This window comes from Psittacula echo (assembly GCF_963264785.1).
Source record: "Psittacula echo genome assembly, chromosome: 3".
Lineage (NCBI taxonomy): Eukaryota > Metazoa > Chordata > Aves > Psittaciformes > Psittacidae > Psittacula > Psittacula echo.
The window spans coordinates 72,488,695-72,513,835 of record NC_137736.1 but is presented as its reverse complement, the minus strand read 5'-3'; the positions used below and the strand labels follow the sequence as shown (position 1 = coordinate 72,513,835).

Sequence of the window (25,141 nt, the reverse complement as noted above, 5' to 3'; positions counted from 1 at the left end):
AATTGACTTTTACTTGAAACATTTTCTGTAAGATAAAACCTTTAGAAAATAAGCCTCCCATCTAACCAGAAGACATTTCCAATATTTACTACCACGGAAGCATGGGATGGCTTCAGGAGCATCAATCTTTTTATTATTATTTTTCATTTATTTTTAAGTTTATCAGATTTGAATAAAGTATTTTCCTGAGCTGTAAGGACTGTGTGTTCACCTGGGAGTAAAAAAGCCCTATATGGGCTCTGATGGAAAGACAGGGACATACGCTGCAGTCAGCTGAATATCACAAGGAGATGCCAAACACAATTTCACATAAACAGACATCTTAATTTCATGAAGGCTTCATTTGTCACCAACACAGAAGGGGTCAAGCAAGTCGCTGCAGCAACTTGGGAGCAAGTGCTGTGAAAGTGCCTCGCTCTATTTCATGCCTAGCTATTGCATCATTTTGATTCATTTTTTATCTAAATATGCAGCTTCCACAGCTTCAATTTTTATTTCCCCATCACCACTGAAATACAACAATGGCATTACAGAGGCAGCCACATTCACCACAGATAGTCTCTTTATGAGTGTTTGAGAATGCCTTACAGCCATTTTGGTGCTCCAGAGAATGCCAGCTTTTTCTTTCCAGTACATCTGCTGGCAAAGGTAAACTTATCTAATTAGCATCTGCAGTAAATTCAATTCCTTTAGGATGTGGTCAGTGACAATTGTGACACTGGTTAGGATCACCAAATCAGTGTTTGTTATGTCAGTACAAAGGAAATGATAACGTAGTTTCTCCAAGGCATCCCGTTGCCAAAGGCTTTGGGCTCAGCAGCTCATTAAAGAAGACCCTTTACAAAAGCACGAGTGGCTTTGCTATGTCCAGCCCAGTTGCTATCCAAGAAGTCAGTCCTGGAGGCTGCACAAGGGAGAACTATGCCTTTCAAGTGGTGGGGTCAGTGCCAACAGTAGGTGGCCACTGTTCTTCACATAAACCTCTTAAAATGTATTTGTGATTCAAACCAACTCAGGTAAGCACATAGCTACTGTCTGAAAAACACAGGTTCTCTTTTGCTCATTTTCTTCTCCTCTGTCTCCCCTGTGTGTGGTCAGATCAGCTCCCTGTGCCACAGAATGGTTATCCACCAAGCTAGTTTGTACAGTGTTTTGACTCAGAGATTAGGAATGAGCATGGGAAAGTGCAGGCTCTCACATTACCTTTGTTCCGTGCTAAACACCACAAAATCGTGTCCTGCAATGGTGTCTGTAGGAGGAACAGCAATGACTGAATCAGGCTGGGTCATCATTGATTGTCCTGAACCACCTCCTAGTGGAGTAGGATGGTTTCAGTTGTTACTTCCCCTTGGATAATTTGTCTCTTTCACTCTTTAAGGCACAATCCAGTTATTTTATCATCAACACTCTAACCAAGTCCAAGGTATGAATGAAAAATGTAAAAGTAAGCTGTAGGGTATCAGTACACATAGGTGGCTTCCAATTGCTCCAGGAATTTAAAAAACCAAATTTGTATAGACATTTGCCTAAAACTATAGAAAGTCTTTGAAAGGATGGTGCTGTTTGTAGGCCCATTTTCAAGAAGAGCAAATGGCAGAAACTGGATTGATGTAGTTCAGAGAATCTGACTATGAACAGTTTTAAGTCAAGTGTCATTAGGTTGAGCTAACCAACAGTAGGAAAAACATGGAAGCTGAACAGTATATTTGTAATATTAGTAAGCATATGTACACCTTTCTGTATCTACACAGCCAGACATGAGCGCAGATTTAAGTGCTAGAACAGGCTGTCATAATTCACCACTATTGCCTTCTTTTTTCTTTTTAATAAGTTTTTATTTTAAACAAGTACTGAGGTTAGAACGATCAGCTGTTAGTTTGAATTATATCAGGGTACCTTCTCTGTAACAGAAAAAGATACGCAACAGACCCTCTCAGCAGGCTGGTAGTCTAGACAGCAACATCTAAAACTCAGTAGTCAAATTTAAGAGTTAAATTTCAATTATCTCTTTATTCCTTAAAACTATGGGACTGAAAACACTTTATTGCAGCCTAAAGACCAATTCCCTCCACATAGCTTCTAGACAGAATCAAAACAATGTTGACAAGAGCTGCCCAAGGTGTCTAAACAAGGTTCCCTGATTTTTTTCACATCAAAATTTGGAGGAGAAGGCACCTGAATATTTTAACTTTAGTTACTCCAATCCCTGTTGAAAATGAGATAAAAATCTTGTCTCACATATGACTGTCCCCGTATTACCTTGCAGGGTTGAAAAGATGGGGGAGTTTGTTTTCTCCTTGACAGAAAGCTTTCCCATCTAATTTTCAGCATTAGTGGTTTTCTACCCATGAAACACACTCATCCTAGTGGTAGACAAGTCAGTGGGTTTGCTAAAGTGCTAACTTCCAAGAGCTTATGACAGGAAAATAGACACGACCTGCATTCCAAAGGAAAAAAAAAAAAAAAGTTAAAATGCTAAATAAACATTTCACCTTGTATGAGGCAAAATAGTAGACAGAAGATACTATCCTGTAGGGATACAGTTAAGACACTGTTTATTTTGTACAGCAAGGGAAAGGCTGTCTAAGTCTACCACAAATAAAGCTGGTGCAAAACCCCCTTAGCTCCTCAGAGGATGACAGGTACACAGCTCCTGCTGAAGCAGTTGGCTGTCCCAGGGCACCCTCAGCCCCATGGGCTGGGGGGACACCCAGCATCTTGAAGGCATGGGAAAGGCTCTACCTGGGTGACTTTAGAGACCAGAAGTGGTTACTGCCTATAGGGTACAGGACTAACTGGGATGCAGGTGAAGAGCACCTTGGATTTGCCTTACTAAACTTCATTTCAAACCGTTTTCATGGATGAGTGACTCTATTCACTGTATGCATGGAGGTTTAAGTGCCAGCAACCAGAACACAACCCAAACACAGCTCCCAAAAGACTACTGGCACTCCCTAACATGGTCCACAGGGCTACAGAACCCTGTTAAGCAGAAAAATTTAGTCTTCCCTGTTATAAATTTGATATGTGTTACAGGCATATTAAGATAGAGAAGACTGACAATGGTCTATTAGCTTCAAGTGATGGAGCACAGCTGAGAGGTGATATCAAGTTCTGTTAGCATGCAATTTTAAGGCATACTCACACATCATTTCCATTGTTGTTACAAGTTTTATTGCTGTTGCTTATTCCTAACATCATTTGCCCTTGTCTGTTTACCTGAGTAGACACCTTATTAATATTATTTAAAATGGGTAGTTAACAGGCACATAAACCCTTATATTACAGTGCACATCCAAGTTTCTGCCATGTGGAGCAGACAGACAGCATTTTAATCTGAGCAATGCCAGAGCTTTGCTCCCATTACCATAGAGAAATATAAAAGAATTTAAGGCACATGTAACCTGCTGCTTTCAAGTAACAGTGAGGCTAGAGGAATCACAACAACAGCTTAGCTTCAATTACTATTTCTTGTTAATACTTGTTTCGTTTGTGATATAAAATTGAAATGCAGTATAAAAATACATCTTTTCACAGGGTCCAATAGTGCCAAGTGCAATTTCAATATTTTAGTGCTGTGATATTTAAGTTTGAGGTACATTAAGAGCGCAAATTCTGCTTGAGTTTCTTCAGGATACTGTATTCAGTAGAAGAGAGACTAATCTTTTTCTCTTGCTTCCTAAGGCAGGCTGCATCTTCAGTTAAAACAGTTTTTCTTAACCTCTCCCATGAGACACATTATCCAGAGGTGTTACTGATACCCTGATTCCCCTGACTTCAGCAGTTGTTAAGGGGACACCATAATTGAAAAACACTCCTTCAGTACAGTTTTTACATCCGAGACACAGTTTCAGCTTGCTTTTCATAGATATCTTGTTCCTTTTTGACTTGTTCCTTTTCTTCCTCATCGAGTTGGGCTTCAACCTTGTTTGGATCGGTATAGGTATAAAAATAAGCCATGACAGCAAAAATGATGCAAACTGCCAACAACAGGGCAGCAAACAGCACATACTCTGCCCACTGCAAAAATAAAACCAACACAAAACATGTAATTTATTCAATGTTAGTTCCTCAAAAGAATTGCACCATTTTACGGTCTGCTAGAAATGAAGTTAATTCAGTGTGAAACTGAACATACATAACAAGTATCATATGACTTGAAGTGCTGAGTATTAACCATGGCAGGGGGGTTGGAACTAGATGATCTCAAGGTCCTTTCCAACCCTAACTATTCTATGATTCTATATAATACATACTAAAGCAACTCAGAATTGAAGCCTTTTCAGCAGTTCTGTCTTCATTGAAGAGGCAGAAGTTCTGTGAATGCTGAGAAATTCTACAATATTCTCTTCTTGGAGGGGGTATTCATGGGCATGGACCAAGAGATTGAAAACTCAACCCCTCCTTTTAGTTGAGTAATCTCATTTTAAAGCAGGCTGGCAGTGATCCTGCTTCCACTTAGGTCAGCAGTAAAAACTTGCACCTGACCACAAATCTGAGTGGAGATGAAGACCAGGAACTCTGGTTTCAAAGTGCTACCTCCACCTGAAAAGCCTCAACAGCTGTTTCATGTTCTTCCTGGTTTTCAGCTGACAGACCCATTTACTTCAACAACAGGTTCTTCCCTCTTTCAGATATCCCTTTTGGTTTGCTAGGGAGTGACACTGGCAGTCTGAGAAAGTCTTGTCTAAGTGCTCTTCCTTTGGTAAGCCCCAGTTTTCAAACCCCAAACAGGTTTGAAACCAATGGAGCCAGAAGATGGGCTGTGGCAAGACTGAGGTATGCAGGTGAAGGTTCATTAATTATGAACAGAGTTTTGGGAGGTTTTAATCTCATTAGTCTAGAATTTTAGCCCAGAAGTTCACAGCCTTTCCCCACCATGAGAAACAATTTATTGTAGAGATACTAGAAACTGCTACTTGCAAGCAAAGGTGCCTGACAGAGCAAGAGTTAAGAGTAGCAAGCAGCAAACAGAGGTAGAAACCTTTGCTGAAGTATTTGTTAGAGTTTTTCAGAGTTTTGTGTATGTGTACACATTTGGCGGAAGTGCTGGGGAAAAAATCCAACAGAAACTTCAGAAGAGGCTATAGGAGACAAGGTACCACTGTTGTTGCAGTCTTCTACATTGGTTTTAAGCAAAGTTAAAGGTTTATAACTCTGTTACTTATACACTCTAATGAGACTATTCAGTCAAGCACTCATTCTACAACTGACTGTTACAGTCTTGTAGCTAACACTAACCTCCTGTATTCCAATTATAAATGCAAATCCACCATAATTCTCATATTCAAAAGTTGTGGTTGAAGATTACCAGCCATAACTCTCACCTGGACTAAACCTTTCTCATAATGTAATATAATAGTGAGCCAATTGCTTGTGTGCTTACCTGCTCACTGAGTTTGGATGCTCCAGCCACAATAAGGACAATTATGTTACCAACAGCCACTGTCAGCAGCCATCCTGCCTGCAGCACTGCCTTCATGTTAGATGGGGCCTATAGAAGCAAGACCTGAGGTTTCAGTTACATGTTGTTATCATGTACTTTCTAATGTTTACTGCATTCTTCGCATTACAGTAGACACTGGTTCTCTGGGGGAGGAGAACTTCTTGGGATTTTTTGTTTGGTTGGCTTGGGGTTTTGTGGGAGTTTTTATTTTTTGTTTTATTTTTTATTAGAAGTTGCTAGAGAACTAAAACACACCTCGAGAAGGGTTTGAGGAGCCAGAGATTATTGGTACTAGCTATAAGCACTTTTTACTTTGTACACGCTGAGTAACTAACAGGCACATTTTACATCTCAAACACAAGGTACACGTGACTGCCTAGCAAGCCACATCTTACAGTGTTCCCATCACTTCAGTTTAAAGACTCAGAATTAAGGGAAGAAATACACACAGCTAAAACTGGTGCTGGAAGACAAGGAATTAAGAGTGTATAATTCAACTGCTGGTAAAGACTGTGGACAAAACTGGTATGGAGATAATGTGTCAGTACTCATTCAAGTACTCTCCAGTTTGGTTTTACAGCAACAGTTCAGTTCCAGTTCTTTTCAATGGAGAGTCAACATGTGAGAAGAATATTTGAGGACTGATAGTCAAGTCTTCAAATGACATAATTCAGTGTATCTTTATGGAAAACACTGAACGCTAGTGGAAGAAGGTCAACTTGCACCAGCCCATAGTCCTGCTAAAAGCTCTAAAGGACATAACCGTTCAAACAAAGCAGCAATACAGAACTACCACCCAAAACCAACATTGCATAGATGATCTTTGTTTGTACTGATTCTTAGGAAAATAAGAGTTCCAAAGAGCAAAACCTACCTGTGAGTATGAAAACTCCAGCCCAGTGACAGAGAATAATACTTCGGCACATGTAAGAATAAAATACTGAGGGATCTGCCAAGCCATATGGACTGTATTGGGTGCTATATCTTCAGAATACAATATGCCAAGGTTATCATCAGTGCACTGGAAATCAAAATAGCGCATTACAAACAGTGAAAGTCTGTATACTAAAGGCACTCTAGGCAGTTCTATATCAACTAGTTCTAGATCATCTAGCAATTCTGTATCAACTCACGTTCTAGTGGAAGGTGTCCTTGCCTGTGGCAAGGGGGTTGGGACTAGATGATCTTTAACGTCTGTTCCAACCCCTACCATTCTACAATTCTACAATCTCTAGAAACATAAATACACAAAGTTCTAGGTAATAAATACTGTATACAAATTACTGCATACCTGGTTATAAAGTAGTAGCTATTTTGCAGAAGACTTCATGCAAAACCTTAGTGTCTAAAGATTTCACGTTAGTAACCAGCAACATGAATTCTTGCACTATATCATTATCGTACCCATAATTATAGTTAACAATGATTTTGTGTTCTGTTTAATATAGCAGAATTCTATCATATGTACAGTTAAGGGCAATAAGGATAATTCTACATGTGGGTTTTTAGGGGTTTTTTTAATAAGGAAATATTGACACAAAATGTAATTTTGTATTGTACATCCAACAGCACTGGCAGCTCACCTCATTAATTATAATAGTATAGGCACTGCCAAATCCAAATACCTCTGAAGTAACTGAACAAGTGGTTGAATTTCTAGTAGCTTGAATTTTATCCTTTCTGAAAAAGAAAAAACGCATTTCAGACCACAGGTATATACAATTGTGTGTACTATTAAAATGAAAATAGTTTTATGTCCTTTTCCTAAGCACAAGTGGTTAGACTACTGTAAAGGAAAATGCTTACCTTCCTCCTGAAAAGGAGGCATAATTACTGGCAGAAAGAGACATCACTGTTCCGAAAGAAGTGTCTTCCATAGTGATGTTGATATCATCAGGCAAATTGTTTATGAATCTTTAAAATGCAAGAGTGATGAAATACTAAACAAAATATGCACAAGTCAAAGAACACAGGGTTTACTCTTAATTATATAGTGGCAGCACAACAAGCATCAAGTTTTCCCCTTTCATTTTTCTCAGAGTTCTTTCAAAAGCATTAAAGTGTGGCTAGTGTGGCTAATGCAAAAAGCAAGCTAGACCCACATCAGCCCACTACTTGCTTAGGAGAACATCAAAAGAAAGCCTCTATTACAATCAGTAATAAACATATCTGGAAATGGAAGATGTAGAAAAAAAGCAGAGAAATAGTAGGATATTTCTTACCCAAGAATAAAAAGGAGGTGCTTCTTGTCTACAAAAAGATGTCTAGACAATGACGCAAAATATACAATTTAAAGTTTAGATAAATTATACCCAAAGTAGATGTGCAAGATAGCTTTGGTGAATTGTGCCCCAGAAGTTCCTATACCCCCTACACATTGAGCAAAGTGTTCAGCAAGTGGAGAGTTCCTACAGTACAGAAAATTATGTTGAGCAAGAAGAGTCCACCCAAGAGGCTGATTGAAGAGACAGTCACACTATTGCCAAAACTTAAGAGCAAAACAAACTCTACCTGATGAGATTATTTCCTTCTTCTGGTTTTGATGTGACATTGTCAAACAGCTGATGGAAGAGACCATTATCAAGACGCTTTGTTGGCATCAGTGAATGGCTTAAATATGCACTATTACATAGCAGTGAGAATTAACAGAGGCTTCAGAGCAAGACTCCAGACCTCTTTTAGGATCCTACTAGGATACATATCTACTAGAAAACACGATATGACTACACATTTAAGTCTCAGTGAAGGAAGGGTAATCATCAAGGTAAACATTAAGTTGGTAATTTCTAAACTTTTTTTTTTTTTTTTTTAATATAAAAACATCTTGCCTTTCTTTCTACAGCTCACCAGTCTCACTGGTACAGCAGAGAAAAGACAAAGGCAAAAGCTACCCAGAGCTTATCTTTTCAGCTTCACACATTTCACACAGAAAGCTGTTAAGGCATTAATGTGTATCTTCAGAATTAAGCAGACTTACCCATTTAGCAATAATTTCTGTCGCAGTAGTTTTAATTCCAAGCGTGTGACGATTTTGCCCTGGAAACTCGATCATTTCATATTTAGTTTTGTTTCCAGAAGTTATGTTTACTGATTGCAACTGAGAAGTCTCAAATGTCATGTAGCCAGTCTACAAAAACAAATGAATTGCGGTGAATTTCCATACAACTGCATATTTGTCTACACTTTTGAGGGAGAGTTACAGACTTCAGGGCATCAGAAGTTTACACGTGTGTTACTTCTGAAGCACCAGAGACTGCGAGCATCTCTTAACTTTCATTTTAGTTAGGTTTTCTGCATCAAGCACTAATTTCATTTGATCATTATTTTCTTTTATTGATTTCTTTCATTACACAAGCTTCAAAGTAATATGAGCTTCCCACAAGCATTATGGAATAGCTGTTAGATTTTCCTCTCTAATTTTTGCTCTAGATAAATCAGGTTTACCACGAAGTAAAATTCTGTTTAGCTACAGAGGCAGCAATAGTGTTAAGTTATGATGCAGCATTTTCCAAATAGCAACACCTCCTAAGAGATGCAAATGCAGGCTGTATCTTTATGGTTTTGAACATAATAGGAATGACTGTTACCAAGACATGTTTTAAATATTTGAAATACATTTCATCAGCATAAAATACTTCAAACAGTCAGCAGGTGGTGAGCGATGGTATTATACATCACTTCTTCTTGGGTTCTATTGATATCTTTGTCATCTTCCATTTCAATTATTATTATAATATTTTATTTCAATTATTAAATTGTTGTTCTCTCAATCCACAGGTTTTACCTTTTTCCCAATTCACCTCCTCATCGTATAGTGGGAGGAGAGGCAGTGAGCGAGCATCTGCACGGTACTTAGTTGCTAGCTGGGGTTAAACCAGTGATATCTATAGTAGGGAGTGGAGCATTTTACACCCTTCCTTTTCAGAGATGCACCATAGATATATCGATTCCACATCAGTATACAATTTGGATGTCTTTATCTTCTTCACAGCTCAATTTCTATGTGATGAAAATTTGAAGGGGGATGTAATAGGAAGGGTATTCTTTGATAGCCTGTTTTCATATAAGAAGAGAAAACCTAACATCCATTGTTAATAATGTCCATCAGCTCCATCACATTTTGTTGACAATAGGATTATGAAGGTTTTGCTGTAGTAGAACCTAGAAAGGTTCTTTGACAGCAAAATTGAAGCTTATATATCTAATGTAGCCACACAAAGTCTCCCTGTTCAAGTAAGTGGTCACTCACAGTAGGAGCAGTGACTTACTAGAGCTGAATGGACTTTAATTGAAGAAAGGGGTGTTCTTGCTCTTAAGAAGTGGCACCTTTATAGCAAGGGTGAAATTTTCAGTTATTTCAAAATCACTAGTAAGTTTCTTGGGAAAAATCTCTTGCCAAGTACTACTTAGAATAATGATATAGTTACAATTTCTTCTTTACAATCTTTACAATGAATAGATAAAACCCCCCCTAGAAAATAATCAATTTTGAACCATTAGTTAGTTAAGAACCACTTTGACTTGCTGCATTAGTTCTTTTTTTTTTTTTAAACTTGCTATTCCCCATCTCCCCTTACTTACTGACTCCATAGACGCTACAGTCACATTCTGAAGTTGAGGTTCGAACTGAACTATTACATTATCTGTACCTAGGTTTATTACTTTGATTTGGGATTGCCCAGCTGCAGGGAAAACTGGAAGAGTTTTCTGTAGGACAGAAAAAAAAAAAAGAAAAATCAGTGCCCTATCCAAAGTCACATAGAAAAAAGTAATGACTATGATCTTAATTATCTCATGATGAAGATAAGCATTTGCCTGATGATCTGTGATTGTCAGAAGCATGCAACTTGAATAATGGGATTTGTAACTGGTCTCAAGCTGCCTTATGGCTGCTTCAGGAAAAAACTCTCTCATCCACAATAATGTCCTCATGGCCAGATGTGGTTCCTATTATGTCCTGCAGCCTGCTGCCACTACCAGGCCATGCTGCTGTTCAAGGAGTAGGCTTCTCCCACAACCTATACTGCCTGGGTTCCTGAATTTCTTTGTATCGTGTTCCAACGCATTTTCCCCTAGCTCTCATGCTGCTGACCTGGACATAAGCATGTACGGGCACTGCCTGACACGATAGCCCAGAGAAACTGGACTTTTGGAGGTTCCACTTCCCACCAGATCTAAAAGTAAACAGTTTCTGATCATGCAGAGCATCAAGAGCTGCAAAAGCTATGTCTCAACTTTTCCTCCCTTCCCACACTCTTATTTGCTCCAGTCTCTTTAGGTACATCACACAACAGTAACAGGTCCATCTTTACCTTTCTGCAGGAGATTCTTGTGCATCAGTAGGGAGTTAACAGCTTTGATGAAGCTTCTGGTCAACACAGTACATGCGTGTGCACAGCTCTGGCCTTCTGAACGGGGTGGTAAGGAAGACAGCCTGTATGTGTCTACACCAGCTGAAGGCCAGACCCTTTACTTCCAACTTCAAGGGGAAGAGTTGAATATAAAGCTTGTTTTGCTGCTGTACCCAGGCATTATGGAGAAAATTCCTCATTCTAACTTATTTAAGAGTTGAGCATCTAGCCTTGAAAATGCATGAGGACAGGCAGGTACTTCTAGCTAGCCATCTGGATCTTGAAATGCAATGGATTACCTCCCAGAGGTGCCCCAGCTACAGCGGAAACCTTCATCTGATTCAGCCATGACAGCTCTCTTTGCAGCAAGGAAAGTTAGGTGTGATGAATCCTGCCTTCAGCAGGTATCATCTTTGCCTGTGCTATGCTGATACTTTCCAGACTATCACACTTCATCACCAGTCTAAATATGAGAAGAATCAGATATACAAAGCAGCCCCCTGGTAGGGGGGTTTTCATCTGGTTTTCAGATTTTAGTGTCAGTTTATAGACCTGAGGTTGCCTTTAATGCATGATTTATGTTAATGACAGATGATGGATTGTGTTCATAGCTAGTTAGTTTTATTATGCTAGTCACATATTGCAATATACTTTAATATTTCCCCTTCCTCTACTTCTGTGCTCGTATGCTTGGTTCTGAATTATGGAGTCTTGGCTCATTTTCATTTAAACACACTTCTTTACGTATTAAGTAAATATTAGTAGCAAATACTTGCATATGGCTGAACTTACATCTATTTGCACTTGCACAAGGGCAGCAGCAACAAAAGCCAAAGATGCAAGGAACATACCAACAGTGATCTTCCTCAGGGGCCTAGTATAACAAAACACATACATGAGTTAAGACATTAACTCAATGCTTCAGCAGTTGTCTTTTTTCCACAGAGGGGAAACTCAAATGGCCACAATTAGCATGGTATCACCATTTGAAGGGCTGATGTTGTTACAGAAAGTGTTCTACTAAGCTAGGTACCTCTGAATTCATAGTTACACTATCAGGAAATACATCTTTCTAGCAGCATCTTAACCTGTTACTCTGCATCTACTGGGCTCAAACATTGACTGAACATAATTGTTAGGTTTCTGGAAAAGTCTGAACTGCAGGAAGAGAAAACCCAAACCAATCCATTTGTTAGCTTTAAAACAATGAGAAAGGCAAGAAGTTATGTCTTTTTAAAAAAAGGATAGCAACTTGTGTCTACATTAATATGCTTAAAATATTGAACAAAAGAAGTCAGGGAAATTTAATGTTTAATTAGGTAAATTCTACTCACATTCAGGTAAGCTGTAAGGTAAGTTCAAGGTAGATTTATGGCATCATTTGTCAGACGTAGAGTGTCCACGAATGAATGACAGCATTCCCAGCACAACACCCCTCCTCCCCCCAAATTTTTCATAATTAGATGAAAAGACAGCATTACATCTTAGCCCTATAAAAACTGGTTTAAGAACTGTGTTCTCCTCTGCCTCCCTAACTTGCACATGCTAGTAACTTCATGACCAACATTAGACATAATGTGCCACGCGCTTGAAGTTGCACCTGAAAGTATCCAGTGAGCCAGACTCCTCACTGGGGCTGAAGATGAAATGTCTTCTTTTGGACTTTAGTTTTAAGTCTAAAAAAACATGACACATGCTAAGGACGTGTGTTGCATTCCTGCTTCTTGTACTTTGGCAGACAGAAGGGGTAGGCATGGGGGAAGTGGGAAACTAAACAGTGTCTCTCTTGCAATCGAAACATTCTGCCCTTAACTGGAAATCCCTTAACTGCAAGATATTGTTACTTTACTATTAGATTCTCTCCCTCTAGTCTCCAGTGCCTGTATGCACAACTTCTATATCTTTCAGTTTTCATTTCTTCAAAATATTAACACCACTTTATATGCACCTTAGCTGAATACTTGCTCTTGTTACATTATGGCTGGAAGAGCAGTTTTAAAGAAACCACTAAGATGAACCCCTGTTGAAGTCGGGTAAGTATATCAACTTACGTAAAATTGATCTTGCATTTCTTGATTAAAGGATAAATCACAGCATCTACAATTGGGACCATTATTACAATCAGTATTGGATTCACAGTCTGTTGAAGATAAACATGAGAAGGGAAAAAAATTAAGTACTTTTCAAAGTTCCTTTTAAATTTAGGGCAATTAAAAATATATATCTTTGTGAAGTACTTAGAATTGGCAGGCAGAAGATTACTGTACCTGCATTTGGTCTGGCTGAATCTGAATGGATCCCTGATGAAAGAAAAAAAAAAAAAAAGGTTTTTAATATTATGACAAAAATTAAAACTGAAATGAAAAGTAAACATTAATTAAGGAAAAAAAGTAATAAAAGTAACCTACAAAATTCCCATCCATTGTTGTGGCTTGCAGTGTCCATCTTGACCCCTTAGCAAAAGAAGAGAACGTTAAATGCCACAGGTATATCAACCTTGAAAAGTTCCTCTTGAATTATTTCATTATTAAAGTGTTGGGGAAGACATGCAATACAACAAAGAAATAAAGCTAGCTTGCTACAGCAGTATTCTTATTCTGCAGTGTAAACATTTGCATAAAGTGATCCTTGGGGCCTATTTCACTTCAGTTCCTGGTTTCATGAAACGGAGTTATTAGCTGGAAAGACTGTAGGGACATCCCGCACCAAGCCCTGCAGTGCGCTGTGCACAGAGATCATCCGACTGCGTTTGTGCCAACTGCCCGAGAACCCCATGCTACTGACATGTCCATCCTTCCCTTACACAGCCCAGCAGCAAGCGGTCAAGCCAGGGCTGGACCTGCGCTGAGCCTTCTGCCCAGAAAACCTGCCTGTAGCCAGGTCAAGCAGGGCTGACTTTCAGCTTGAGCCCAGGGGAAGACAGAACATCCATCACTGCATCTGTGGCAAGAGCATTTAACCACCCACAATGTAGCACTGAGAGATACAGGTCATTACTCATGTAATCAGTATTTATCTCTGAATTTCATAGCAGGGTTGCCTTTTTGTAATAGGTCACATGAGTAGTTACACCTCACTGGTACTAGACTAAAGCAGCATAATCTAGGCTGTCTGGACCAAACTTCCTTACAGCCTGCCTTGGATAAAGCTCTCAGCCCCTCATTCTCTCAGAGAACACCTTCCTAAATCCATAGTTCAAAACTTAAATATGAAAGCATGCTTTGATGAGTTTTAAGCATTCAGTCCACCAAGTGAATGGGAATTATAGGCTTGTACTTCTGCTTGAAGGTGGAAGGTATTTATAACAAATTTGAGTGTTTCTAAGCAAACTGGCATCCAAGTCATTTCAGCCCTGAATCTCCAGAGCATTTACACTAGGACCGTACATTTCACCTCACAGCTGATAGTGGAAGGAACATTAGAACTAAGAAAGCTTTAAACTACTGTTTCATCTTCTGAACCCTGGCTGACAGAAGATTTGGAGAAGCCTCAGTCACTGCATCAGTCCTGGGCATATCCAGATAAACTGAGTTTCTTCTCCTGGCTGCAGAACATTCTGTACTAACATGATTCAACAACTACCCCTTCATATTAGAACCAGGTTAAAGAATTTGCTAATAATTATTTTCCACCCTCCCATAGATATCTTTTATGCCTGGTGACCTCAGAGTACACAGAATGACATGGTACAGCTCTAATTGCCAAGCCAAACAATTTCTCCTTTACCTGCTGGTCAAAAAGTGCCCAGAACATGGGAAGAGGGATGTAAAGGAAAAGCACCTTCAGCACCATCTTAGTCTGAACAATCAGCCGTTTCTGCAGCAAATGAGAATTACACAAGAGGAAATGGTCAAGAAAAAATAAGAGACAACAGCTGCAAACTGCTATTAGCAGCACAGCAACAGGTAAAGAGGTAAATACACATCATGTTATGTTTATCCATGTTCTAAACTTTGTATGTTTGTGGTTACTTCTGCTTTCTTGTAAAAAACACAAGGTCTGCAGTGGATGTGGGAAGGGCTGCTGGTTAAAGGTGACATGGATGTCAGAGGCCCGTGCCTCTTGGCATGTGCACTGATGGCAGCATGAGATTAAGCAGTTGCTGCTGTGTTATTTTATTTAGGCAACAGGTGTCTGAGGAACACATTTCACACATGGAAAACGTATATTGGCAAAAAGAAAAGAAAGGGACAAGCCCAGGTTTGTACCGCTACTGGCAACAGGACAGGGTAGATAGGAGGCAAGTGATGTGGTTGGAGACCATGGGACACAAGACTGAGAGTCATGGTAAGGAGCTTATACTGAGGCCAGGGGGATGCAGTGTTTATCCACTTATTCCGAAATTCATAAGCATACTCCCACAGTTTGATCCCAAGTGTTATGGCCCTGCACATTAACCGTGATAATCAACACCATGCCCATTTTTCCCTTCTGCAGTCATTAAACCAGCATATTTTCACCTGAAGCCAGTTTACTGAGAGAAACAAAGCTGACAAGGATAATCCTTGCTATTTTACCAAGTCAGAAATTAATTTGTGCTTGTATTTGTTCAACAAAGGAAACAGTCTCTTCCTCATGTCCCTTGGATTTCCCTGAGCAGCCAGCCATCACAGGGATAATCAACTCACACAGCTCTTTCTTCCACAAGAGCAGGGGCCATCACCTACAATCCCAGGGGAGCACCAAGGTTTGGCCAGACTATTAGCTTATAAATGATCGAGCAGCTCAAAGCTATTTGCAATGGATCAGAGCAGACAGAAGAGAAGCTGAGGGTCAGAGGATGTCACAGCACATGAGTGCTCATGTAATACTTACATCATATTTCTCACTCGCCCAGTCTAGCCAGTGCTCTCTCTTGGGGAACTCCTTGCTGCGATGCCGGAACCTGTTTTTGATTGCAAACTGCAGAGACAGAGTTTTGTTTAATGGTGTTACAAGTATTTATAAGGTGTTTTGTCATTAAAGGTGACACTCCTGCTTCCAGGGTTTACAGGGTGCTAAAGGTGACTTAGTTCTGCTAATTGCTCTAAGCATCGAAGGGAATATTGCATTTAAGGCCTCGCACAGCATCTCCAGTGGAGTGTGCAGCTGGGATTACGTGAACCAAGCAGCTCAGTAATATCTGTCAACTTAGCTGTTGTTAGGAACTTGAAGACCTGCCTACTTCAGACTTACTTACATAGAACAATAAGTAGAAGGTCATATGCACATGCTTTCAGAGCTGAATGGCTTTGAGAGTACATTTCACTATGAGAAACTGCATCTTTTAGATACAGACTCCTCATACCTTTACATTGGATATACACAAATATAGTCCTGAAGAACTCCTAAGACTTTCTGCATGGAATAACATGAGAGGCTGAGCAGGGCCTCAGGGTTAGGACTCTAAGCAGTGGCCAAAGTCACCTATAGAGATTTAGATATGACAGTGCTTTCAAGACAAGCTAAATAACAAACTGGCAGATTTGCACAGAGAATGAAGAAGCCCGTGAGAAATGTTGAGGCACTGCAAAACTTGGGACGTGCATATTTAGCTCCCTTCCTTGTAGGCTTGCACTGACACATAACCCTGCCACATCCTCCCTAATATAATGGGGATCAATATACCTCCACCTTGTAAACAGCATTCTTCTCATAAGCAATACATTTTTGCTGATAAGATAAACTTTGTAGCTCTGCTGTTGACTCAGGTCAAGGCATGTTTATCTCTTACTACAGGGCTGTATAAAGGTGCACAAATGAGGAAGCAATGATTCCCAGAAGTTGGGATAAGCTTTTACATATCACTGGCATCTTACTTTGTTTCCTTTGTGTTTAAATTAACATATAAATCGAGATACAGATAAATAAAAGGGCAGTCTAAATCAGTTAATAAAAAGCCTTCTGCAAGATTAAAAACCAAAAACAAGTAAAAAAAAAAAAAAAAATAAAATCTTTCTCCCTAGTATGACAGATTCCTGCTGTGGGCAAGTTTACTGAACAGTTCTAAAAACTGCTGCCAAGACTTTGGGTAATTTTAAATTAAGTAAAAGTAATACTTACTGCAACGCATTTGAAAACTTCAATCATTACATTTCCTTGAGGCTGAACTTTCTTGTACATTCCACTTCCAATTACAAACACAGCTACAATACACAAACCAAAACCAACTCAGGATTAATTGGAAATAGTGTCAAATAATTTGGTATGGAAACCATAACAGTCAAGAGGTTTAAGGCTTATTCCCACCCTGATTTAAGAGCAATGAAATTGCCTAATGGCATGTTATCATGCAGTAAAACAAATCAAATTAACACCAGCAGATTGCTTCTATTTAAAGACAAATGTGTACATCTGGAAACTCTTAGGGTAAGTCCTCAGTGAGACATTAGTTTACTTGATGTGTTGTCAAAACAAGGACCACTTAGGATCTTGGCTCTGGCCTTGCTGTACCAGATTAGGACAGCTTTATGGGCTCCCTTTCGGTAGTCCAGGATGCCGCAGCTCGTGTCACGCAGGGACACGTGAGGCTCTCCCTGATCTGCAGGACTCATCAAGGTGTCCTCAGCTCCCACACCCAGCACATTCCCCAGCCTCACCCTCCCATGTGTAGGGCAGGACACAGTCCAACCCCCACAGCCACCATCAGCCGTGTGTTGGGCAAGATGGGGTCATCAAGAGCTGGAGGCCCACCCTATGTGGGCACCTGCTCAGGACCATGAAGGACCATTATTCCAAGATCATATCTATAACTGAAGGACCAAGATGGAAACAGTTCCACTTACCCAAGGAGATAGCCATGAGGGCAGCAGGAACTCCAAAAGCTAGTGGGTAACACTGCTGTTTGCTATGAATTCCACAACTTTGAGCTGAAGTGCAAAGTAACATTAAATAACAATCCCAGTCAGCACTGCTAGTATTTTACAGAGGGTTTCTGTTCTTTGCATTTCTGGTTAACTCAGAAGTAGGAGGAGAGGAGTTTCTACTGACAATATTGACAGAGTGGATGATCAGTATCCAATTTATCTTTCATTACAGAAAAGGGAAATTTTGTATCACAAGAAAAATAATCACAGACTGCCTGAGGTTGGAAGGGACCTCTGGAGGTCAACTGATTTAAACTCCCTGCTCAAGCAGGGCCACCTGGAACTGGTTGCCCATGACCATGTCCAGGCTGGTTTTGAGTATCACCAAGGATGGAAGCTCCACAACCTCTCTGGGCAGCCTGTGCCAGTGCTTTGTCACCCTCACAGTGAAAAAGTGTTTCCTGATATTCAGAGGGAACCTCCTGTGTTTCAGGTTGTGCCCATTGCCTCTGGTCCTGCCACTGGGCAACTCTGAGCAGAACCTGGCTGTGCCCTCTTTGTACCCTCCCTTCCATTATTTGTATACATTGTGAAATCCCCCCAAGCATCCTCTTCTCTAGGCTGAACAATCCCAGCTCTCTCAGCCTGTCCTCATAGGAAATTTACGTTTAGTTTTACACTGAGAAGTGAAGAATCCTACCGGAATGGTCAAGCGCATGCTCTTTGTGAGAAAGCTACTCTATTACAAAAATTTTGGGACAAGTTCATAAATAAATATGCAACTCTCATAATAAATGTAGCTTGTTGAGAAGATTCTCAAACACCACCCTCCACCCCACCTCAGCAGTAGTCAGTGATTTGACTTTATAAACTTCATGCATACATCCTGAAATGATGCCAAGAGTGTGGCTATAGCTACTAACATGGAAAAGTAAAAGACCAAACAAAATTATCATCTTTTCCCCCATACTGCTTCTAACAGGGAAATTAGAGTTTGATTTTGGGGGGGGGGGAATTTAAAAAATTAGCTTACAGCTAATTAGTGTCTTGATTTAGTTGCATTGACCTTTCTGTTAAACCTTTACATGGCATAATGGTATCATGTTCCTCAGCTGCATTTGTTCATTTTTCCAAGGTAGTTTGCCCACTATATTAGCATGGAAGTAAAATGCATGTTGTGCCATATGCATATCTCCTTTCATTTTTCGGAAAGAATAGAATTTGCATTAAGCAAGCATCTAAAATGCTTCTATGCAGTCTGCTCCAGTGAAGAAATCCAAAGGCCAGAATTTCAGCCCAGTGCTTTAGGGTTATTCCAGAACCCACATGAGATTCTTTCTTTTGAGAAAAACAGCCTTCCTCAAACTCCTGCCAAGCACATCCACCCAGCACCATCTGTGCCAGCTTGCCACAAAAACCCATATGCATATGGAGAAGTGAATTGTTTGCTTTGTATTTAGGATCATGATATTCATTATAAGCAGAAGAGAAAATAACTTTCTCCTTTAATGATATGAAAAATTATATATCTTGCCACATGAGTAAGTGTGTTCCCACGCATGTAGATGCTTCAGTACTTTGCATGGGTGCACTTCAGAATAACCTCTACTTCCAGAGTAGAGGGTTCTCTTCCTTCTTCTCTTCCAAGCAAACAGTACAACTCTTTCTGTGATGGTTTTAAAGGCATTGGAAGAAGAGGTGCCACATTTGTACCTCCATGGAATTAAAATATGCATTAGGCATACAATTTGATGACTTCAGCATGCCTCTTCAGATCTAGTACTTCCAATCTTAAAGGCAATTCAGATCTCAGACTGGCTTGGTTTTGACAGTACCTCACCTGTGAGAAGCTGGATGACATACATGTAAGCTTGAAGACTATTTGCCAGATAACTCCTCAAAGAGCCAGAGAACAGACTGTTCATTTAAACTTAAGTAGACTGCAACCCAACATTCATCCTTTACTGACACTTAACTACTTCATAAACAAATGTATGGCCTTACCTCTGAGAACTGGGGTGACTATAGTAGATATGAGACTTCCAGCATTAATGGATAAATAAAAGATAGAGAAGAATCTGGATCTTTGTTTTTCCTACAGTAAAAACAGAGATGTTTAGAAAGTCTGAGCCAGAACCACACTGATCAGCCTAGACTGAACTACCGGCAGCTGTGTTTGCATACTCCAAGATGAATACCTATCTAGCTCCTTCAGCTACTCAGGAAACACTACAGTAATGCACATCTCTAAATATGTGTATTATTAGAATATTGCAATAGTCAAACATCAGCATTTATATGACTGAAAATCTGAAAGACATTGTTACCTGATCATCTTCAAACTGATCTCCACCAAACGCTGACACACAAGGCTTGATCCCACCAGTACCAAGTGCAATGAGGATCAAGCCAATCATGGACAGAGCACTGAGACAACGAATTAAAGAGTAAAAGACATGTCATTTTGCTTTCTTATTTAAAATGCACATAAGAGACTGAATTCAAAACAGTTGAAATTCAATTACATTAAATTTAAGGCATGTTACACCACCCTTCATCAACCTGGGGAAAAAAACCCAACAACTCAACACGTACAAGATGACTCACATGTGCACTGATACATTATCAGGAGAGCCATCCCGGTTGTGGTCTGTCAGGTCACTTATGGAGCTCACAGATATGACTGCTTGCCCAATTGTATAGACAATGGACAGGGAGACTATGGTCCTGTTATACAGAGAGAAGATACATTTTTAGATATGTTAATACAATTACACACACAAATAATACAGACTTCTGCTCATTGCAAAGATGCTTAGTAAAGAAGCATAAGTAACAGGTAAGTCAACTTACAGACTCAACTTATCACAAGTTACTCTATAAATCTGGCCACATACCTCACAAGAATTCTTTTCTATTTTTTCTTATTAATACTTTAGCTAGCTTTGTTTAATTAAGCAAGGCAAGCTGATTCTTTAGATATCACCAGGTCACAGTAGATATTTAAGTATCTTCATTGTTTGCCTTTGAATAACAAACTTGAGAATGCCATTATCATATTTCATATATGGTGAACTATTCTTTGACACTGGATTATGATTTGCAATGATTTTAGGACTGTATAAACATTATTTTAATATATTTTAGCTGCAAGGAATGAAAAAAAAAGTTAAAATCTACTTTAAACATGAAAACTCCCCCAAAATACTGCTGTGAAAAACAACTCTATTACCCCATTATCTCAGTTGTAAGTGTACCAACATCTTGAAACTCAGATCAGAGAGCAGCGCTGAAGCATACAGGATGCAGGGTTTCAGCCTGATTTTCCTCTGCTAGGAGGAGCCTAGGAAAATATTACAGAACCACCAGCCCCCATGCCTTTAAGGGTCTATTCCTCTTTCTTGTATGTAAGAACATGTTCAGTTTTAACTTTGTTGGAGCTTAAGTACATGACTATAGTTCAATCCATGTTCATCCACTTCCTTGGTTGGGGCTCTGCTTGATAGCCACAGATCCAGGTCCCCAGTTTGGAGGAAAAACCAGATAAAAAGGATGCAGTGATATGAAATTATTTAAAACTCTAGTTTGCCATCCCAAACACAGTGCAGCCCATGACAATGAAGGGCAAGCCTCAAGAACCAAGAACAATCCAAATCTATTGGACACTTAATTGATCCTCACAGCAAGCTTGGAGCACCCTGATACCAGAGGGACAGAGGAAACATCACCCACACCCTGAGTATCACACACAGATAAGATGACAAAATTCTTCTCATTTTAGAACAAGGTTTCTCTGACTTCAAATGCTCTTCCTTTTGCAGAGATTTTTAACTTGCTAAAGTGGAGCAACAGTGAATCTGCTATTTATTGGAATTTAGTAGACAAATTTGAAGGTTTGTTTGGTTTGTTTTTAATAGTACTTCCATATAATTAATTGCTTAACAAGCTGGGGGAAAGTTTCCAATTGAAGTTAAATCTGAGCTGACCAGGAGAGAAAATTGAGTTATTTGCAAGGCTCATGGCCATGCTGTGAAGACAACATTTACATAATTGGCACTGCATAGATGGTAGCCAAGTAAAATAATTGTGATTTCTGCACCATTTTCCCCAAGAACTTCACATTTAACAATATGTTATCAGGTCCCAGCATGCTCCTTGGCAGACATTGCATAAAGTACATGGACTGTGGAAGGTTTGAGACTCTCCTATAAGAGTGTTTAAGGGTGCTTTGGTAGCCTCTCCTTTCCCTTGTCATTATAGACTTTTTTTTTTTTTTGAACAAATTATCACTTAAGCCTTCCTCATGGCACCTTTCTGTACTTTAGGGTATTTATACATTAAAGCCATGTTTTTCCAAAAGCATGGTTTCTTTCTTATCAAGCTTAGAGTTCTGGTTTTAAGTCCTGAGCCATCCTACCGACCTCCTGTTAAGGGTCTGGTTGTGAAGGGCTTGCAGCTGTAGCACCAGTATACATAAGTACTGGAGGAGAAGGGATGCAAGGTCTGCAAAGCTTCATCTTGCTAAAACAGGTAAAAGCCAAAATAGATTAAAGAAATAAATCGCACCATCTCAAGTACTGAGCACACAATATATTCAGTCTGCAATCTGCAAGATACTCAGCTACTTGCGATGAGTTCATCCTGATCAGACCAGCTCCAGAAAGCATCCCTTGACAGTGGTTGCAGCCCTGGGCTGTGGCTGGGACTGGACAGCTGTGGCTGTCAACACAGGCGAAGATGGTGCAGCCTTCAGCAAACTGACACAGCCAGCTTCATCTCTAGCCTCTGGGAGACCTTTGACAACTCAGCCAACATGCTTGACTCATATTCCTCCATAAAATCTTAATGGAGCCTTTTTTAGCAAAGTAAACACTATTAGAATCATGACATAGGTAAAGGAGAGCAAGATCAGGCTGTTGGAAATAATCTGTATAAGTTTCAAAGCACTTCATTCAGAAGTGCTTTCCTGAGCAAATAGCACACATAAAACCCCAGAATTCATCATTTAAAGAAGGAATTGCAACTCAGCAAAGCCTCCCACTGAGCTGCCAAGTTAATACTGAAATAAAAGAGTATTTTAGAATATATTCGAAGTCCCATTTAGTACCAGATAACACAGTATTTCACTACTTCATTGGCCACCTGAAACAGGTAAAGAGGCAGTCCAATGGAATTATAATCACCAGTATCTATTTTCACAGCTTAGTGAACACTTTCCTTAATTTAGCTTTAATTTGGTCCAGATGAGAGGAAAAACATGCAGCATGCTCAGAGAGCAAGCTACTGCCCTTACGTGATTAGCAGAACTGTAACAGTTGTTAACCCATAGAACAGTTTCAGGTCTGACCTGAATCAATTAAAACCTTAAGCTCTGAAGAAAAAAAAGAAAACCCGGAAACAATCCTGGAGTAGCCAACACCAGTTCTGAAGCTGTTCTGAGCTGCTGCTTTAGATTATTTAAGTGCTTAAGTAACACTGATCTCAGGTATGTTTTCACGATTTTTAGTCATTTTCTGAGGAAGCACTCACTTAAACTTTCCCAGCCAAGAATCTGCAATGAGTGCTCCAAGGATCGGCGTCAAGTAGCACAGAGCAACGAACGTGTGGTAGATGGCTGTAGACAAGTTGTCATACCAATGCAGGAAATATTTGAAATACAGAACAAGCACCGCTGCAGGAAGAACACCAAAACAACAGGTTACAAACCAAAGCTGTCAAACAGGTTACAAAACCAAAGGGCTAGGTAAGTAATGGTCAGCAGATATAGGACATGGGACATACCTCGCATGCCATAGTAGGAGAACCGCTCGCAGAACTCATTGACAACAATGAAGAAGATGCTCAAGGGGTAGCCAAAGCAGACTGGCTGGAGGCAAGAGAGAGAGTGTAAACTCAGAGCTGTACAACACAGGCTAACCTCTCTCACTGCAACTCACAGCTCAACACAGACTCAGTGGGAGTGGGTAGGTACTCAGGGGTTAGGAGGGTGCATGGACTTCTGTGGAATGACACTCACTTACATGAGCCAAGAGCCAATTATTGCTTTCCCCTCATGGCCCCCAAACCTCTATAGATATCTCGTCTGCCTATTGCAAGAGATCTTTAGTAATGTCATATTTGCTCTTCAAGCATTGCATTGTGCACATTTGCAGTCTTCAGCATCTAACCCTTAGAACAATCTTCATTGGTACCTAAAAATATCCAAACTCCTATGGTTTTAGAAATTAAAACCCCAAACCCAATAAAAACAACCTCCACCATGTAAACCCCCATAGCACACCACATTTAGAAGCCTGGGACAATTATTAAATCCCTCCAGTTGAGATAAATAAGCATTTAAACATTTTACCCAACAGTTTTCTCTGGAAAGGTCCCTATCCTTACAAATACTGTGCTTGATGAAGAATCCTGCATTTCTTCAGACTTGCTGATAGAACTCACTTTACTGCTAATCCAAAATGGCATGGTAGTAACTGCTGTATTTACTGAGTCTCCAGCTGCTGCAATAGGCATCTCCATGGTCACCACCATGCAGCTTGTGACATGGCTTTTGCCATTGAGACAAAGGGAAAAAAGCATACGTCAAGTACAGATCTGGAAATCTAATTTTAAATTTTGACTTCTGATTGTCTACTTTTCTTAGCGGATGTACACATCATATCATTTCTATTAAAATTACTAGGAATGCAAATTGAACATAATCCTCTCTTTTTACCTTTTTTATGGGTTTAATTCTGAAAGTTACAGAAATTGTATTTTTAACAAGCCTCAGAACATGCCAGAAGTAAAACAGTTATGAAACTTAGGAACAGAAAAGAAAAAAAAAGCCATTGTTTGTCTTCATGTTGTGAGGGTTAAGGAATTAAACCGATTTGCATTCCATGTGAACCTGCCTTCAGCTGAGATGAGTGCCAGCTGGGAATCATTTAGTTTTAAAGCAACCAAAATTAAAGGATTAAATAGAAACTTGTCACTCCAGATTTATTACATCCTCTGAGCAGAAAGAGGTGTCTCTTTAGAGAGACTATCCACATATATCCCAAAATTAGATAAAATTCACTAGAAGGTGCTTACTTCCCTCAGTAGGCAGGAAGATAGCAGGAGCTGTAGGTGACTACCCCCAACTTGGACACAGATTTTGTTGGACAGAGATGGTACAGGAGACTGTTACCCAGCCCTGTCTGCGCACCATCCCCCAAGCCATGCAAACGTTCAGGCTCCCAAGGAGATGGATGGAGAACCACACTATGAAAGTTGGGCTCAGCACGCACTGGAAAACCTTTTGGGTGTATGATTTCACCTGTTGTCAGGTTAGGCCCTAGAACAGTAACCTAAACTGCACAACTTGTTTCTGCCAGTGTCAAAGCGTGTAACTCAACTAGGGAAGAGAGAATGTCCTCATCTGAAGCAGAACAAAGCTTCTCTCATGTCTGGGCTGCCTAGAGAGACAAAGTGACAGGGTAGACCTGGCCCACAGGTTGGTGGTACCCATCTGCACCGGAAGTTCACAAAACCTAACTAAACTCTTTCCGACCTTGGGGTTCTCCCAAACCTCCCCA

The 25,141-nt window shown here is 39.9% G+C and overlaps 1 protein-coding gene across 1 annotated transcript; it reads right to left on the bottom strand.

Annotated features, from left to right (window-relative positions):
* Positions 1-3,831: 3,831 nt before the first annotated feature.
* On the bottom strand, positions 3,832-24,101 carry SLC15A1 (solute carrier family 15 member 1; the record flags this gene model as incomplete). Its single annotated transcript, XM_080613540.1, has 22 exons — positions 3,832-4,020; positions 5,387-5,494; positions 6,321-6,467; positions 7,030-7,126; positions 7,253-7,360; positions 7,958-8,068; positions 8,398-8,573; positions 10,028-10,153; positions 11,590-11,671; positions 12,849-12,937; positions 13,065-13,097; positions 13,206-13,250; positions 14,524-14,613; positions 15,613-15,699; positions 16,840-16,922; positions 17,562-17,645; positions 19,587-19,677; positions 19,910-20,009; positions 20,190-20,309; positions 23,112-23,253; positions 23,364-23,448; positions 23,967-24,101. 22 exons carry the CDS (start codon positions 24,099-24,101, stop codon positions 3,832-3,834), a joined length of 2,328 nt encoding a protein of 775 aa, XP_080469666.1.
* Positions 24,102-25,141: the final 1,040 nt, after the last annotated feature.